At 49.0% G+C, this 15,632-nt stretch overlaps 1 protein-coding gene across 3 annotated transcripts in view; it reads right to left on the bottom strand.

The window, feature by feature from the left end:
* Nucleotides 1-15,632, bottom strand: part of Pfkfb4 (6-phosphofructo-2-kinase/fructose-2,6-biphosphatase 4) — a 39,266-nt gene that overhangs the window by 16,532 nt on the left and 7,102 nt on the right. For all 3 annotated transcript variants that reach the window (XM_027414621.2, XM_027414620.2, XM_027414619.2), the window contains exons 2-7: nt 11,527-11,643; nt 11,292-11,388; nt 5,737-5,803; nt 2,705-2,779; nt 2,419-2,475; nt 1,528-1,649 (exon numbers count right to left, since the gene is read on the bottom strand). In XM_027414621.2, the coding sequence (XP_027270422.1) occupies nt 1,528-1,649; nt 2,419-2,475; nt 2,705-2,779; nt 5,737-5,803; nt 11,292-11,388; nt 11,527-11,643 (535 nt within the window). The remainder of the gene's footprint in view (nt 1-1,527; nt 1,650-2,418; nt 2,476-2,704; nt 2,780-5,736; nt 5,804-11,291; nt 11,389-11,526; nt 11,644-15,632) is intronic.

Below are 15,632 nucleotides of genomic sequence, written 5' to 3'. Positions count from 1 at the left end.
GTCAGTCCAGTCACGACATGGCGTGTACCAGAGCTGCCTGTGTGTTCCCAGACCCCTTCTTGCCTCCCTCTGAATTCTGTAAGCTGAACTGAGACAGCTTTTCCTAGGGTTGTGCTGAGGAGCTGCCACTCTCCTCACCAGGTAACCAGTGTTTGAGACGCTCAGGAGGACCGTGCTGGCAACAGCAGCTGGCAAACCCAACTTGGCCACTTTCCCCACTTTGCATGTGTGCGATGCTTCTTCTTGGAGAGCGCCCTTGTGTTGGCAGTGGTGGGGGTGAGCTGTGACTTAGCCAACCGTCCCCTGGATATTCCCATGTGAGTTCTCACTGTCTAGAAAGATCACGCATCTCCACATATGTTTGTTACCTTGATATTATCAATAAAACCAGGAGCAACCTGGGGCCTACCTGGGGCGTCCCAGATAAGCCCCACTAGTGCAGTGACATTGCAGAATGACAAGAAGCAATGCTGGGGAGACCAGGGGAAACAACAAAGCCACACATGGAGAGGCCCAAGTGCCATTCAGCTCCAGCCTGGCTGCAGAGCCCAGCAGAGGGAAGAAAGATGTGTCACCATGGATGACACAGGCACCACTATTCTACAAACACCTCAGAAGGCATCCCTCTAGCAGCTGCTTGTGTTCCTTGGTTTGTATGCATTGCATATTCTTTGTTTGTTTGTTTGTTTGTTTGTTTTTTCGAGACAGGGTTTCTCTGTGTAGCTTTGGAGCCTCTTCTGGCACTCGCTCTGGAGACCAGGCTGGTCTCGAACTCACAGAGATCCGCCTGCCTCTGCCTCCCAAGTGCTGGGATTAAAGGCGTGCACCACCTACGCCGGGCTTGCATTGCATATTCTTATGCAATTATAAACACCCAAACACATATTTATATCCCAGCCTTCCAGCTAATGCTGTACAACCTACACTCACACATCTTCCTGTAATTATGATTTATGGTGACTGCAAGATTTCACCAAGGTCTCACTGCTGCTTGTTTAAGTAATGCTGGCTATACTTATGCCAAGATTCAGGAGCTGGCAAATTGAGCTGCCGCTCAATTGCTGCCCACAAGCTGTTTTCTATGAGGTGTTAGTAGAACACACCCATGGCCATTTATTTACAGTTTCTTCTGCAGGACAATGGCACAGTCAGTTCACTGCAGCAGGGACTGTGAACCCTCCAAAGCCTAAATAAACTACTCACTATCTGGCCTTTGGCTGAAGTTTTGCTGATGCCAGCTGCAGGACCCTCATCTGGGTACCCACTAGGGACTTAAGGCCCCTGGCCACTCAGCACTCCTGCTTGCTCTTCTGTCCCAGAGGGAGGCAGACGGACCTGACAAGCATTGGCCACTGACTGCTGTTCATGGGCAAGATCAGCCTAGCCCGCATCTCCTTCCCCAACTGCATGGTGAAAGAAACACATGAAGTGTTTGCAAATGCCTTTTGGAAAGACCCTCTGCGTAGAAATTAGGTTCACTGCAGCCCAGCCCTGGCTCACTGCAGCCGCAGCTGCCACACGCGGTACCTGTCCAGGTCCTCATCCAGAGTCTCATAGGAGTTTTCATAGCACTCAATGCGCCTCATGAAGTCCTCAGTGGCCTCGTCGCTGTCCCGGTTGACATAGTCAGGACTGCCTAGCTTCACTTGCTGCCAGAGCCAGGAACAAAGGAAGGACACATCAGGGCTGGAGTCCAGACAGAGCCAGAAAGCAAGGACACAGCTAGGCAGGGATCGGGGAGGTGGGGCCAGGCTAGGTCAGGGCTGGGGGCCTGAGGCTGGAGCCAAGCTGGGGACTGCTCCCATCAGGAATGGTTCCGAAGCTCCCAGGTCTGAGTTAGTCTCTCACCCTGGGGCCCAGTGGGAAGCCTAAGGCTCTCTCTCTACCCTGAATTATTTTTCAAACCAACATGGGCATCTTTTTCTTTTTCTTTTTCCAAGACAGGGTTTCTCTGTGTAGCCCTGACTGACCTGGAACTCACTATGTAGACCAAGCTGGTCTCAAACTCAGAGATCCACCTGCCTCTGCCTCTCAAGTGCTGGGATTGCTGGGATTACAGGCATGTACCACCACTGTCTGGCTGACATGGCTATTCTTTAGATAACCAAGGAGTAAAGAATAAGAGTGAGAATCCAGTCTGAATCTTAAATAGAAGTACCCAGCCCACCCCTGGCTGAAGCTCCTCTCCCGCTGCCCAGGGATTATGGGAGAGGAGAAGAGAGAGGAGGGGCAAGAACAGGAGGCACACAACCCTCCTCACAACTGGTCCTCAGGACTCCAGGCTCAGCTGCCTCCCCACTCTCCCAAAATTCAAGATCAATGAAAGGTCAGGCCAAGCACCAACCCAAACCTGGAGAGGGACCTCGCTGCCACTGCCTCATTACCATCCCAAGGAAGCCAGCCAGACGCGCCACTCACCACAATGTTGGCAGCTATGACCTCAGGATCCACACAGATAGATTCAACAAAGAAGGTCTACAGCAAGGGCAGAAACGCAAACACAGTTAGTGATCGGCACTTCCCCCCAGGGTCTCTCCCTGCCGCCCATGGCCATGCTGACCAGACCCCTGCATCCTCTAGCTAAGGGACTCCCCCACTACATCTCCATCTCAAATTACACTCAGCAACCCTAATGCCCAGCACCAGGAGGCTGCGAAAGGAGCCTCGGAGGGCCCAGATGTGCCAACAACCCAGGAGACCTCACCTTGTAGCCGTTCTGTTCCCCAAAGTTAAAGATCATCGCTCTTCGTTCTCGGGTGGTATTGGTTGCATCAAAAACCTAGGACCAAAGGGGGATGAGCTCAGGATTCTGGCCCTGGGGAAGCAAAAGGCTACCCAAGGCTACACTACAGGCATCCTTGGGGACTGGGCTTCTTGCCAGGTACCTGCTGCCCAGGTCACCAGCCTGGCCTGTCTTACACAGAGGAATGCAAGCAGCAGTGTTCTGAACACAGCAGGTGCTCAGGTCATGTGTGACCAGCCAAATCTTAGTAGAACCGGTTGGTTAAGCCTGGTGCTATGGTTTGGATGTGGTTTCTCTCCTAAGGGTCATGTTCAAGCTCTCCCAAGAGAGCTAGAGAAGTCTGGTCTATCTATCCTGTGGTTTCCTATCTCCAGATGTGATAGGGGTAGGGATGTCCAATCTGCAACTTTCAGCCTCAAAACTGTGAGCTGAATCTGTTTTGTGAGGGGCTGAGACAGGGTCTCACCATGTAATCAGGCTGGCTCTGAACTTACTGCGTAAGACAGATTGGCCTCAAACCCTCAGAATTCCTCCTGGTTATGTTTCTCAAGTGCTGGGATTACAAGTGTGTGCCACCATGCCTAGCCACAAATCTCTTATTTTCTGTTCCTTTTTTTTATTTTTATTACATTTCAAGGGAGTGTGTGTGTGTGTGTGTGTGTGTGTGTGTGTGTGTGTGTGTGTGTGTATGACCAAGCCAAGTGCCCTGAGTTCAATACCTGAGACTGACAAGGCAGAAGGAAGACCAGCTCTTGTGAGTTGCCCTCTGATCCCTGTACTTGCGCTGTGGCACACTCCCACACATGTGCAAAGAAAAAAGAAATGTTCAAAAATATATTTTAAAAAATATTGAGAGGCAGATGGATCTCTGTGAGTTCGAGACCAGCAACCTGGTCTACAAGAGCTAGTTCCAGACAGCTTCCAAAAGCCACAGAGAAACCCTGTCTTGAAAAAACAAAACAAACAAACAAACAAAAAAAACCTTTGCCGGGCGGTGGTGGTGCACGCCTTTAATCCCAGCACTTGGGAGGCAGAGGCAGGAGGATCTCAGTGAGTTCGAGGCCAGCCTGGTCTCCAGAGTGAGTGCCAGGATAGGCTCCAAAGCTACACAGAGAAACCCTGTCTCGAAAAACCAAAAAGAAAAAAAAATATTGGGAATGTTTCCCTCAAATCAAAATCAAACTCTTTTGTTTGTTTCTTTTTCGGTTTTTTTTTTTTTTTTTTTAAGATTTTATTTATTTATTATGTATACAGTCTTCTGCCTGCAGGCCAGCAGAGGGCACCAGATCTCATTCAAGGTGTTTGTGAGTCACCATGTGGTTGCTGGGAATTGAACTCATGACCTCTGGAAGAACAGTCAGTGCTCTCAAAGGCTGAGCCATCTCTCCATCCCTTTTTCGGCTTTTTGAGACAGGGTTTCTCTGTGTAGTCCTAGCTGTCCTGGAACTCGCTCTGTAGACCAGGCTAGGCTAGAATTCACAGAGATCGCCTGCCTCTGCCTCCCGAGTACTAGGATTAAAGGCATGCACCACCACCACCCAGCTTGAGGAAAGGTTTTGAAAAAATGAAGCCATAGGTGCCAGAGAGATGGCTCAGAGGTTAAAAGCACTGGCTGTTCTTCCAGAGGTCCTGAGTTCAATTCCCAGCACCACATGGTGGCTCCCATCCATGGGGGCTCACAGGATCTGGTGCCCTCTTCTGCCTGCAGGTGTATATGCAGAGCACTCATAAATAAAGCAGAAAAGAAAAAGAAGAAAAATGGAGCCACATTAAAGGTGTGGTGGCTTATACTCGGGAGGCAGGGGCAGGTGAATCTCTGAATTTGGGGTCAGCCTGGTCTATAGAGTGAGATCCAGGGTTACAGGGTTACACAGAGAAACCATCTTAAAAAATAAAAAATAAAAATTGGTGCCACAAGGAATTCTAGAAAAGGCAGCTAAGAAAATGGGAAGTATAGGGAGGTTGAGTTGCCAGAAAGTGATAGAGGTGGCTTATTAAGAAGTGATTTTTGAAGCTGGATGGTTGGGGGAACACTCCTTTAATCCCAGCACTCAGAAGCAGGCAGATCTCTGTAAGTCAGAGGCCAGGCTGTTCTACATAGAGTTCCAGGACAACTGACCTTGTTTTGAAAAACAAAAACAAAAAAAACCTCCAAAAAACCCAAACAAACAAAAAAAGATACTACTTCTACCAGGCAAGACCTCAACCCACATATTTCCTAAGCACTTTTTTTGTTGTTTAGAAGTGGGGTCTCAGGCATCCCAGGCTGGATACAACTCCCTAGACGGCCATGGGTGTTCTGATCCTCCTGTCTCTACTGCCACAGTATCGGAGCCACAGGCAAGCACCACCCCACTCAGTTTACGCTGTGCTGGAGGTCACATCCTAGCTTTCAATAAAACAGGTCAGCAAAGCAAAGTGAAGGGGACCAGGTTATAGGACCAGAACAGGTGCTTGTCCCAGGAGAGAGGAGAAAGGAGCCCGTGGAGTGGTGGCAGTGCCAGCACCATGATGCAGGCTGGAGCTGGGGTAAGAGCCCCCGAGGAGGCACAACTCCACGAGGAGATAGATCCAGTGGCTGGGTGTACAGGGCCAGAGTCCCCAGCTCTGACTGCTTACACACTTCATTTGACTGCAGGAGTCACCACTCTAGGAGGGTTTCCTCACCTGGCCTCAGCGGCTTTTTGGAATAGTAAACTATGGGCAGGGCAGGACCCCTGTGCCAGGAGACTAGTCATATGTGTGAAAGACTGAGGTATGCTGCCGGCCCTAACTTCTAGAAGGAAGTACTGCAGAGTTAAATGTAAATACGCATCCGGGGAACGTCTGACCCACACACTTCCTGCTGCATAGCTTATGCATGTTTACCCCTCTGGCTGGCACCCGTGGGCATTCAGGGGCACACCCAACCCACCCTGCTTCCCTTCCAGGAACCCGAAGGACAGTAGACAGGGTGGTGGTGAGGAATCCGTTGTGTAGGGTGTCACACTCACCGCCACATGTCCCCCCTCCTCACTGAGGAATTTCCGGACATCACAGAGGGCTGCCAGCGCACATTGCCTTCAGGAAAGAAGACACAGAGTCAGCTTAGCATCCAGCCTTTGGCCCTACCACAGACAGGATGGGTCAGCCCGCGGGTCTGGCTCTCATAGGATAGAAGACTGTGTGTCCCTGGGTATCAGGTCTTCTGAATGCTACTTTCTGCATTTTCCCTCATCTCCTCATCATGGCACCGCTGTCACTTTGCCATGCTCATGCCTCCTAAGTGTCCGTATGTTCTGTATATCAAGATAAGCACTTTTCTTTCATTAGTTTTTGGTTTATTTATTTTATTTTGTATATATGAGCATTTTGCCTGTATAATGTTCACCATATGTGTGCCTGGTGCCCTCAGAGGTTAGAAGAAGGTGTTGGATCCCCTGGAACTGGAGTTAGAGATGGCTGTAAGCCACTGTGTGGATGCTGGGAATCGAACTCAGGTTCTCTGCAACTGCAGCAAGTGCTGTTAACCACAGAGTCATTTCTCCAGCCCCAAGATAAGTGCTTTTCAATCAGACATCCTCTGTGTACCTCAGGCTGGGGGCAGCAAGAAAGGACACACAAAGGCAGCATTCTATCCTGGAGAAGAGAATTCCACGGACCACCTCCCATTGAACACTGAGATGTCACATTTGCTATAAAGTGAACTGGCATATGTAGTGGCCATTCCCACTTTGTCCTTTTCTCCCAAAAGTCTGGAGAAACAAAGCTATTTTTACTTTGTTTTGTTTGAGACAGGAGCTTACCATATAGCACTGGGTGAACTAGAACTTGCTATATAGACCAGGCTGGCCTTGAACTCACAGAGATCGGCCTGCCTCTGCCTCCCGAGTGCTGGGATTAAAGTCGTGCACCACTAAATTTGAGTGTGGCAAAAGTCTGTCTCAGCCACGCGTTGGTGGCGCACGCCTTTAACCTCAGCACTCGGGAGGCAGAGGCAGGCCGATCTCTGTGAGTTCAAGGCCAGCCTGGTCTCCAGAAAGAATGCCAGGATAGGCTCCAAAGCTACACAGAGAAACCCTGCCTCAAAAAAGCAAAAAAAAAAAAAAAAAAAAAAAAAAAAAAAGAGTCTGTCTCACACCCTCCCCCCCACCCCCAGCAAATAATAATAATGTTTTGTTTAGGTTTGTTTTTATTTGGTTTGGGTTTTGGTTTTTTGAGACAGGGTTTCTCTGTAGTTTTGGAGGCTCTCCTGGAAGTAGCTCTTGTAGATCAGGCTGGTCTCGAACTCACAGAGGTCTGCCTGACTCTACCTCCCTAGTGCTGGGATTAAAGGCATGAGCCATTACCACCTGGCAATAATAATGTTTTTTAAGACGCTGGAGAGATGGCTCAGTGGTTAAGACCACTTGCTGCTCTTGCAGAGGATCTGGGTTCAATTCCAGCTACCCACATGGCAGCTCACAACCATCCACAACTCCAGTTCCAGAGAATCTAACACCTTCTGACCTCAGAGACATCAGACATGCATGTAGTGCACAGACATACATGTGATCAAAACACTCACTAATATAAAACAAATGTTGTTTTTAAAAACATTTATTTTGGTTTTTCAAGATAGGGTTTCTCTGAAGCTTTGGAGCCTGTTCTGGAACTCAATCTGTAGACCAGACTGGCCTTGAACTCACAGAGATCCACCTGCCTCTCCCTCTTGAGTGTTGGGATTAAAGGCATGCGACACCACTGCCTGGCAATAGTTTTTTTGTTTTTTTGGTTTTTTTTAAAGTGTTTTTCTTTTGCCAAAATCTCTGAAGTCTGAGTCTAGAAAACTAGCATTGTTGGGTCATTTCTTACTACCTGCCTGTAGATCAGCATGTTTGGGGCTAAGATCTTTTGTGGGGGCTTCTGATTATGGATCTACTGTGAAGGAGGTATCTCAGGACCCCAAAGGAAACAGCATGAGAACATCCTGGAAGACCGTGTGCACACTCATACGTGAGTGTGTAAATATGCTTGTGCTTGCATGTCTGTGTGTGGGCAGGTCTCTATGAGTGTACTGTGCCCATGTATGGGCATGTAAGTCTACCAGTGTGTGTGTGAATCCCCTGGGCCCATGCTAGAGGAACTGAGAGCATCCTGTGGGACTCCAAGGAGATAGCTCAGATGCTGGTCCCTACTTTCTTTGGGACTTCCTTTCTATCACTCTGTTGTAATAAACTTTAGCCATGAGTCCTGGGAGTCATCCTCGAAAATCACCAAACCTGAAGGCAGCCTTGGGGTCCCAAGTGCACTTGGGGTGTAGATGTATACAAAGGGTAAGCATGTGTGTCTGACTCTGAGTAATGCACATGCAAGAATGAGCCCAAGTGAAGATGCCCACATGTGCACACATACTCTCACAGACTATATGTGTCCAGGGTTGTGTATGTATGTGAACACACCCATGGTATACATAGAGAGCCTATGTATGGTAAGAGAACACAGTATGAATGTGCCTGATGGGATGTGTCCATGTACCTCTACACATGCATACCTGACTGTCACTCACATGGTTGCTGACACCTCCCTCTTGTCTAGTTTCATGTGTCTGAACACTGTGTGTGTGTGTGTGTGTGTGTGTGTGTGTGTGTGTGTGTGTGTGTGTAGCTAGGTCTCTTGGAAAGGCAGCCATTTCTTCTTGGCTTCTCATTTTTAAGACTCTGGTCTCACCACTCATAGTGGCAAATACCTGTAATCCCAGAACTTGGAAGGTGGAGACAGGAGGATCAGAAGTGCAAGTCATTCTTAGCTGTGTATCAAGTTCCTTGCCAGCCTGAGCTATATCATGCCATTTACCTCAAAACAAAACAGACAAACAAAAATCCCTTCTGCTCCTGGGCTGGGGGTGTAATCCAGTTTATCATGAACAAGACCCTGGCTCAATCCAAGTGCTGCAAACAATAACAATGGCAAACAAAACTGCACAAAATAGACACTACTTCTCGTCCTTTCATTGTTCCAATGATTTAAAAGAAAATCTGGGATAGTCAATGGAAAATGGCCCTGTGGCCAAGTGGCTAGATCCAGGCTTTAGGTGTAAAACAAAAACAACAGGAATGTCCCATCTTCTACCATGGGTCCCTCAGTGTCCAGCAGGTGCCCTTGAGCTAGTCTCTCCAACCTTTCTGTGTCTGGGCTTCTACATCTGAATCATTCCCCAGATTCTGACCTTTTGGGGTAGCTTGAGTGAAATGGCTGGCAGATTTGGAATACTAACCAATATTATCACTTTCTACGCTCAGACCCCACACCTGGAAAGGAAGGCACCACCAATGATCAGACAGAGGCATCTACCAGGCTCACACTGCTTTAGATTTTGCACTGGAGACATTCTTTGACCTACTAGTTACAAGATACTTGAGTGAGTGAATGATGGGCAGTTGCTGGTGTTGTTGCTTTGTTTGTTTGATTGATTGGTTTGGGGGGGTCTTTTGAAGCACTGACTCATGCTACCCAGGCTGGCTTTATACTATGTAATGGACAGAGACCTTGAACTCCTGATCCTCCTGCCTTCACCTCCCAAGTGCTGGGACTGCAAGCCAGGCGGACTACCAAACTCAGCTGTGATGGACGTTTTTAGTGGTAAATACTCAGTTTCAAAATTACTCAGCTACTTCAAATGTGAAGTAGCCTCACAGAAATGTATGAGACTCCTAGACTCTGAGCCTCAGTTTCCTTACCTACAAAATGGGGACAGTGGAATCAGACGTCAAGCACACAGTAGATTGGAGTATCAATACATTCCCTAGCTTCTGGTTTTACCTAAATGTCAGACTTCCTTTCTGGGTGCCTCAGCCAGTTCCGACCCCTAGCATGCAGGAGCAGAGGAAGCAAGTTCAGGTACACAATGGGGTGCTCCTGCCCCCTCGTGGCCACAGAAGGAAGAAGTAGCCTAGTGTCCCTGGTGATAGCTGCCCATCAGCACAGTGGCCTCCATCCCCAGCAGAGGCCAGAGCAAGTCTGTGCCAACTTAGGCTGACAAGCGGCATATGGCAGTTAGTTTTAATTGTCAACTAGATATCATCTTAGAATTACCTGGAAAGAGGCTCAAGGACAGACAGTCCAGGTCAGGTGGGCCTGTGGGCATGTGTGTGAGGGATTCTATTTATTTATTTTTTATTTATTTTGGTTTTTTCGAGACAGGGTTTCTCTGTGGCTTTGGAGCGTGTCCTGGAACTAGCTCTTGTAGACCAGGCTGGTCTCGAACTCACAGAGATCCTCCTGCCTCTGCCTCCTGAGTAGTGCTGAGATTAAAGGTGTGCGCCACCACCGCCTGGCTGGATTTTTTTTTTTTTAATTAGGTTAATTGAAATGGGGAGACCCACCTTGAACATATGGGTGACACACTTCCATGGCCTGAATTGAACGTGAGAGTGAAAAGTAAGCTGGGTAGGTGGGCATGAGCACATTTACTTTCTCTCGGTTCTGCACTGCAGATGTGACTTGCTGCTCCAAGCCCCTGCCCTGACTTCCCTCAGTGGACTACAATCTGGTCCAACAAATCAAACAAACATTTTTCCCCTACCCTTTCTGTTGGGTGTTTTTGTCTGGTGTTTTATCAGAACAATGGAAGTGAAAACAGGATAAGGCTTAGTTTTGTTGTTGTTGTTGTTGTTGTTTGAAACCCTGGCTATCCTAGAACTCACTATGCAGACCACACTGTCCTAGAACTCACAGAGACCTGTTTGCATCTGTCTCCCAATCGATGAGACTAAAGGTGTCACCACCAGGCCGGACAGGATAGAGCTTCTTGACCACCTCACCGACCCCTTCTCAAAGAGTTCAAGTCTGAATTGTGAGGAGGACAGAGATCATATGAAAATGTTTATCTCATGAGTGTCAACTACTTACTCCACAGCATCCAAGCCATGTTAAACTAAAACCAATGTACATGCCAAGAACATGCCAAGCACATAGCAAACACAGAGTGCCTATCCTGGGGCATTAGAGAAAATAACATGAATCCTCTACAGTGGCCTGGAGTAAACGAAAGCAGGACTTCCAGGCCATACAATGGCACTGGCCTGCCCCGGCTAAGCCTCTCCTCTCTCTGAAGCTCTATCTTCCCTTCCCACAGAACTGCCTTACACGAGGGAGGGATGGAACAGCTGTTAGGAGGCTACACACAACTTCTCCCTAACATATCATATGTCAACCTTTTCACAACCTGAGTGGTTAAGAAGCCAGACCAAGAGCTGGGTATGGTGGCACATGCCTTTAATCCCAGAACTCTAGAAACAGAGGCAAGATGATCTCTGTGAGCTCAAGGACAGCTAGGGCAATATAGTGAAATACTGTCTCAAAAACAAACAAACAAACAAACAAACAAAAAACAAAGATGGCAGTCACACAGCATGGAGCCAGCACTGTCAGTCACTCGGCATCAGACTGTGCTGCTGGAGCTCAGCAGCAGCTCAAGTAACTGGGCTCCAGAGACTGGGAGAAGGGGTGTTTCTTAGCAAATGGGTAGTGACTTATCAAGCTTCTCTACAGGCAGGCCCCGCCCCGCCCCGCCCCTCGGCACACTTACTTCCTGATTTTCAGGCCTTCTTCATTGTCTGGGAGGAAAAACTCAAAAGATTTGTATGTCTTGACCATGTCCCGGCGATACTGGCCAACGTTGAATTCTAGGGGAAGAAGAGGCTTAGCTTTCCCTGGACAGCAACCCAACCAACCCTTCCCTGAGCCCCTCCCCAGGCCCTGCCACCCCCAGCCTTCTTCCTGCCCCCATTATTCGTTCTCCCACGATCCTCTTGGGGCCTCACCCCGAGTAGGCACACCAATCCAGTTGAGGTACCGGGTCAGCTTCTTAGAAATGTAGGTCTTGCCCCTGGCTGGCAGGCCCACCATGACAATGAGCGCCGGGCAGTTGGTCATGCAAACTGGAAGGCAAGCAGCCCCGGGACAGTGAGTCTGGATTCTCAACTTAATGGGATTCAGAATCACCATGGGAACAAATCTCGGTCTATGAGAGAGTTCCCACGAGGTTAACTAAGGGAGGAAGACCATCTTAAATGTGGGCCGCACCATTCGCTAGGCTAGGGTCCTGGACTGAAAAAGAGAGAAAGCGAGCAAGCAAGCAAGCAAGCATCCATTCATCTCTCTGCTTCCTCACCGGGGATGCAAGGTCACCAGCGACCTCAGGCTCCAGCCACCACAGCTTCCTTGCCATGATGAACTGTCCCCTTGAACTGTGATCCAGAAAAACCATTTCCTTTCCTATGTGTCTGTCAGGGACTTTGTCACAGCAACAAGGAGAGTGACTAATTCAAACACTTTATCGCACAATGCCGGAGCTCGGAGTCTCCCTCTCTCCCAGTGTTTTATCAGACCGAGGGCACAGGATTGGCACCAGCTAGCTCTCTAGTACCACTGTATCCAGTCTGAGGCTGCCATGTGTCCTGTTCTCATCACAAAGCACACAGATATATATATGAGGCACAACGAGCCAGGCCTGCAGTTACACACTCCAGGGAGCTTTGTCTGCCCAGAGGACACCAGAGCCAAAGCCTGCCTCTTTCATCCAGGAATCCATACTCTAATCTCTACCTATCTCCATTTGACCTTCCAGCTCATCTGTGGTCTCCGTTGAATTTCCTTTTCTCTTCAAAGCTCTGCCTTAATGTTCTCCCTTCAACAAGGACCTCTGTTCCCAGGGCACCTACATGCGTACCCGGGGCATTCTCCCCTCCCACTTGGTCACCTCACTCACTAATGACTGTCATCTCTGGACTGACTATTTGGAGTAGCTATTACATGTGACTGTCCTCCAAGCCAAGCAGCCACCAACTGCACCCCTTTGCAAAACCATTCTCCTGGCTAGGTTTGTTGACTGTTTATTATCCCCTCATGGAGGGGTGAGTAGGGTCTTGAGACCCTCACCTGAGAATCCAGCTGCTTCCTACCACTTGTTGTATGCACTGACACCCATGCAAGTGACCCCTCACCTCTGCTCTGTAAGGAAGTCCAATGGACTCGTTGGCTCAGCTTGACCCTGGGATCTTGGGAGGGGGGGTATTTACATCTTGTTTCTATCTCCCAGAGGAAGGAATTTTAGCCCAGTGTCCCTGAGGTGGCTGAGCCACTCGTGTTCCTGTCCTGGCACTGCAGTCCTGCTCAGTGATATGAGCAGGGAGGCAACTGGAAGCCAGTCAGGGTGAAGGCCGCAGGGACCGGGAGCAGAGGCCCAGCAATGAGAGTTCTCTTGACAGTCTTCTCGTCACCATCTCATAGGCTACCAGAGCAGGGTGTCATCCACAGAGTCTGCCAAGGCTGCAGGCTGGGAAAGACCTGTCCACAGTTTCCCTGAGCATCAGGGACCTAAGCCTGACACCAAAGCAGCAGGATTGCCTGTGGCTCAGCTCAGCTTCCAATGTGGCCCCATGTGGTCCCACCCTAGAAGGCATCACCCATAAGATCAGGGCCAGTAAAACCATAGGGGACAGATTGATGAACAGATGTGGGGAGCTGTCCCTGCTCTCCTCTGCCCACTTAGTTGCCTACCTTTGCCAGACCATCAGGAACTTCTCTCAGCTGTCTCTCTTAGGGCACAGAGACCTAGGGACAGCTCTGCCTGTCAGCAGTAAGGCAAGTCTCAGTTCCTATTTTGCTTGTGACACCTTCTGTCACACCTCAGAGTCTTGGTATCCTCACCAGTATGATGTGGCACTTTCCCCATGGAAAAGCTGGAGCACTTCTGGGAAGCTGTGCCCTTTTGCCTTGCCCTGGCAGCATCCTGGACTACAGGATGTACTTCAGCCCCAACTGCACTTAGGACTTGGGATGTAGGCAACATCATTCCTGGGTATGATCCAAACTGTGAAACCCAGGGGAGGGGAGAAGGGGACCTGGGCTAAGGAAGAGGAGGCCACTTGCAGCATAACCTAAGTATTGGCTAAGGTCAGAGGAAACCAAGTTAAGCAAGGCCTGGCCGGCCTCCTCAGGGCCAGAAGACTGCTGAAGTCTGTTGTTTGCACAATTCCTGCCCAGGCTGACAGGAGCTCTGAAGCAATTTAAAGAGAGTACATCAGCAGCCTCCAAAGCCACAGAGAAACCTTGCCTTGGAAAAAAAAAAAAAAAAAGAGTACATCAGCCATTTACCATAGCAACCATCTGGCCATCCCTGCCCCTCCTGGTAAGCCCTCCCACGCCCATCACTGCTCTCTCAACACTCATTTCAAGATTCAGGTACTGTACCTACTCTTCACATCTGTTTTGCTCAGGGTGACTATTGCTGTGATGAAACACCATGACTAAAAGCAACTCCGGGAGGAAAGGGTGTATATTTTGGCTTACACTTCCACATCACTGAAGGAAGTCAGGACAGGAACTCAAACAGGGCAGGAACCTAAAGAAAGGAGTTGGAGCAGAGGCCATGGAAGGGTGCTACTTATCATCTTGGACATTATAGCTTGTTCAGCCTGCTTTCTCTTTTCTTTTTTCTTTTTTCTTTTTGGTTTTTCGAGACAGGGTTTCCCTGTGGCTTTGGAGGCTGTCATGGAACTAGCTCTTGTAGACCAGGCTAGTCTCGAACTCACAGAGATCCAACTGCCTCTGCCTCTGCCTCCCGAGTGCTGGGATTAAAGGCGTGTGCCACCACCGCCTGGCTCCAGCCTGCTTTCTTATAGAACCCAGGACCACCAGCCCACAGTGGCTGGGACTTCCCCCATCAATCACTAATTGAGCAAATGTCCTACAGGCTTGCCTACAGCCAGATCTTCTGGAGACATTTTCTCAATTGAGGTTCCCAGATGACTCTAGCTTGTGTCAAGTTGACATAAAACTGGACGGCACAACATCTATTTTCCCAGAGCAGACCTGGGCCCCTCTTATAGCCACAGCCTCTCCCACAGTCTCTGGTGACAGCTCTCTCTTCCCCACTCCCATTGATACAAGGTGGGCAGTCAGGGGAGCAGACTGGATCTGGGCACAAAACAAGGCAATAAATTAGTGATCACCTCTGTTCCTTAAGATAAGCTCTGAAGAAATCACTAAAGCAAACCAAAGTTCAAGAACATTCCAGGCAGCTTTGCTTACAACAGCATGATGTGGAGATAATCCCTAGAGTGGAGAAATTGTAGACAAAGGCAGAACAAAGAAGGGTACAATACAGACCATGAGACTCATGGAACAGAGATGGGATATGCAGTCAGAACCCCAGCCCTGGCTTCACAAGGACATCTAGAAGCCAGGACAGGAGAACACATTGTCTCCAATATCATACACACAGAGAGAAAGAAGTCTGAAGACATGTCAACTCAGACGTTTCTGGTTCCTTTTTCCATAATTTACTAAAGGCCACAGAACCCTAGGAGCCCCAAGGCCTGAGATACTGCAGCAATGGAGAGAACCTGCCAGCCTATCTGCTTCCAGGCACTTCCACCAAAGGCACAGCCAAAGTTCCTGGAGTGGATTCTAGGTAGATTCCTAAATTGATTGTACTTGCTCCCACCATCTTGGCCAGACTGAGGAAGGAAGAATTCTTAAAAATTAAGCAACACCTGGGCGTTGGTGGCGCATGCCTTTAATCCCAGCCCTCGGGAGGCAGAGGCAGGTGGATCTCTGTGAGTTCAAGGCCAGCCTGTTCTCCATAGCGAGTGCCAGGATAGGCTCCAAAGCTACACAGAGAAACCTGTCTCGAAAAACAAAACAAAAACAAAACATAAAAAAAATTAAGTGACATTGTATGACAGTTCCACTAAGAGGACAGACTTCACTCTCCTGCTGCCTTGTGCACACACATAAGTCCTGTCAAACAGGAGGAATTATGCCATCTTGTCACCTTTTGGCTGGAAAAAGGCATCAGAAGACATTGGCACATGCCTTTATTCCCAGCACCTGGTAGCCAGAGGCAGGAGGATCTCTATGAGTT

Source organism: Cricetulus griseus, chromosome 4 (genome assembly GCF_003668045.3).
Source record: "Cricetulus griseus strain 17A/GY chromosome 4, alternate assembly CriGri-PICRH-1.0, whole genome shotgun sequence".
Taxonomy (NCBI): Eukaryota; Metazoa; Chordata; class Mammalia; order Rodentia; family Cricetidae; genus Cricetulus; species Cricetulus griseus.
The sequence above is the reverse complement of the archived record's forward strand: the minus strand, read 5'-3'. Positions and strand labels throughout refer to the sequence as shown.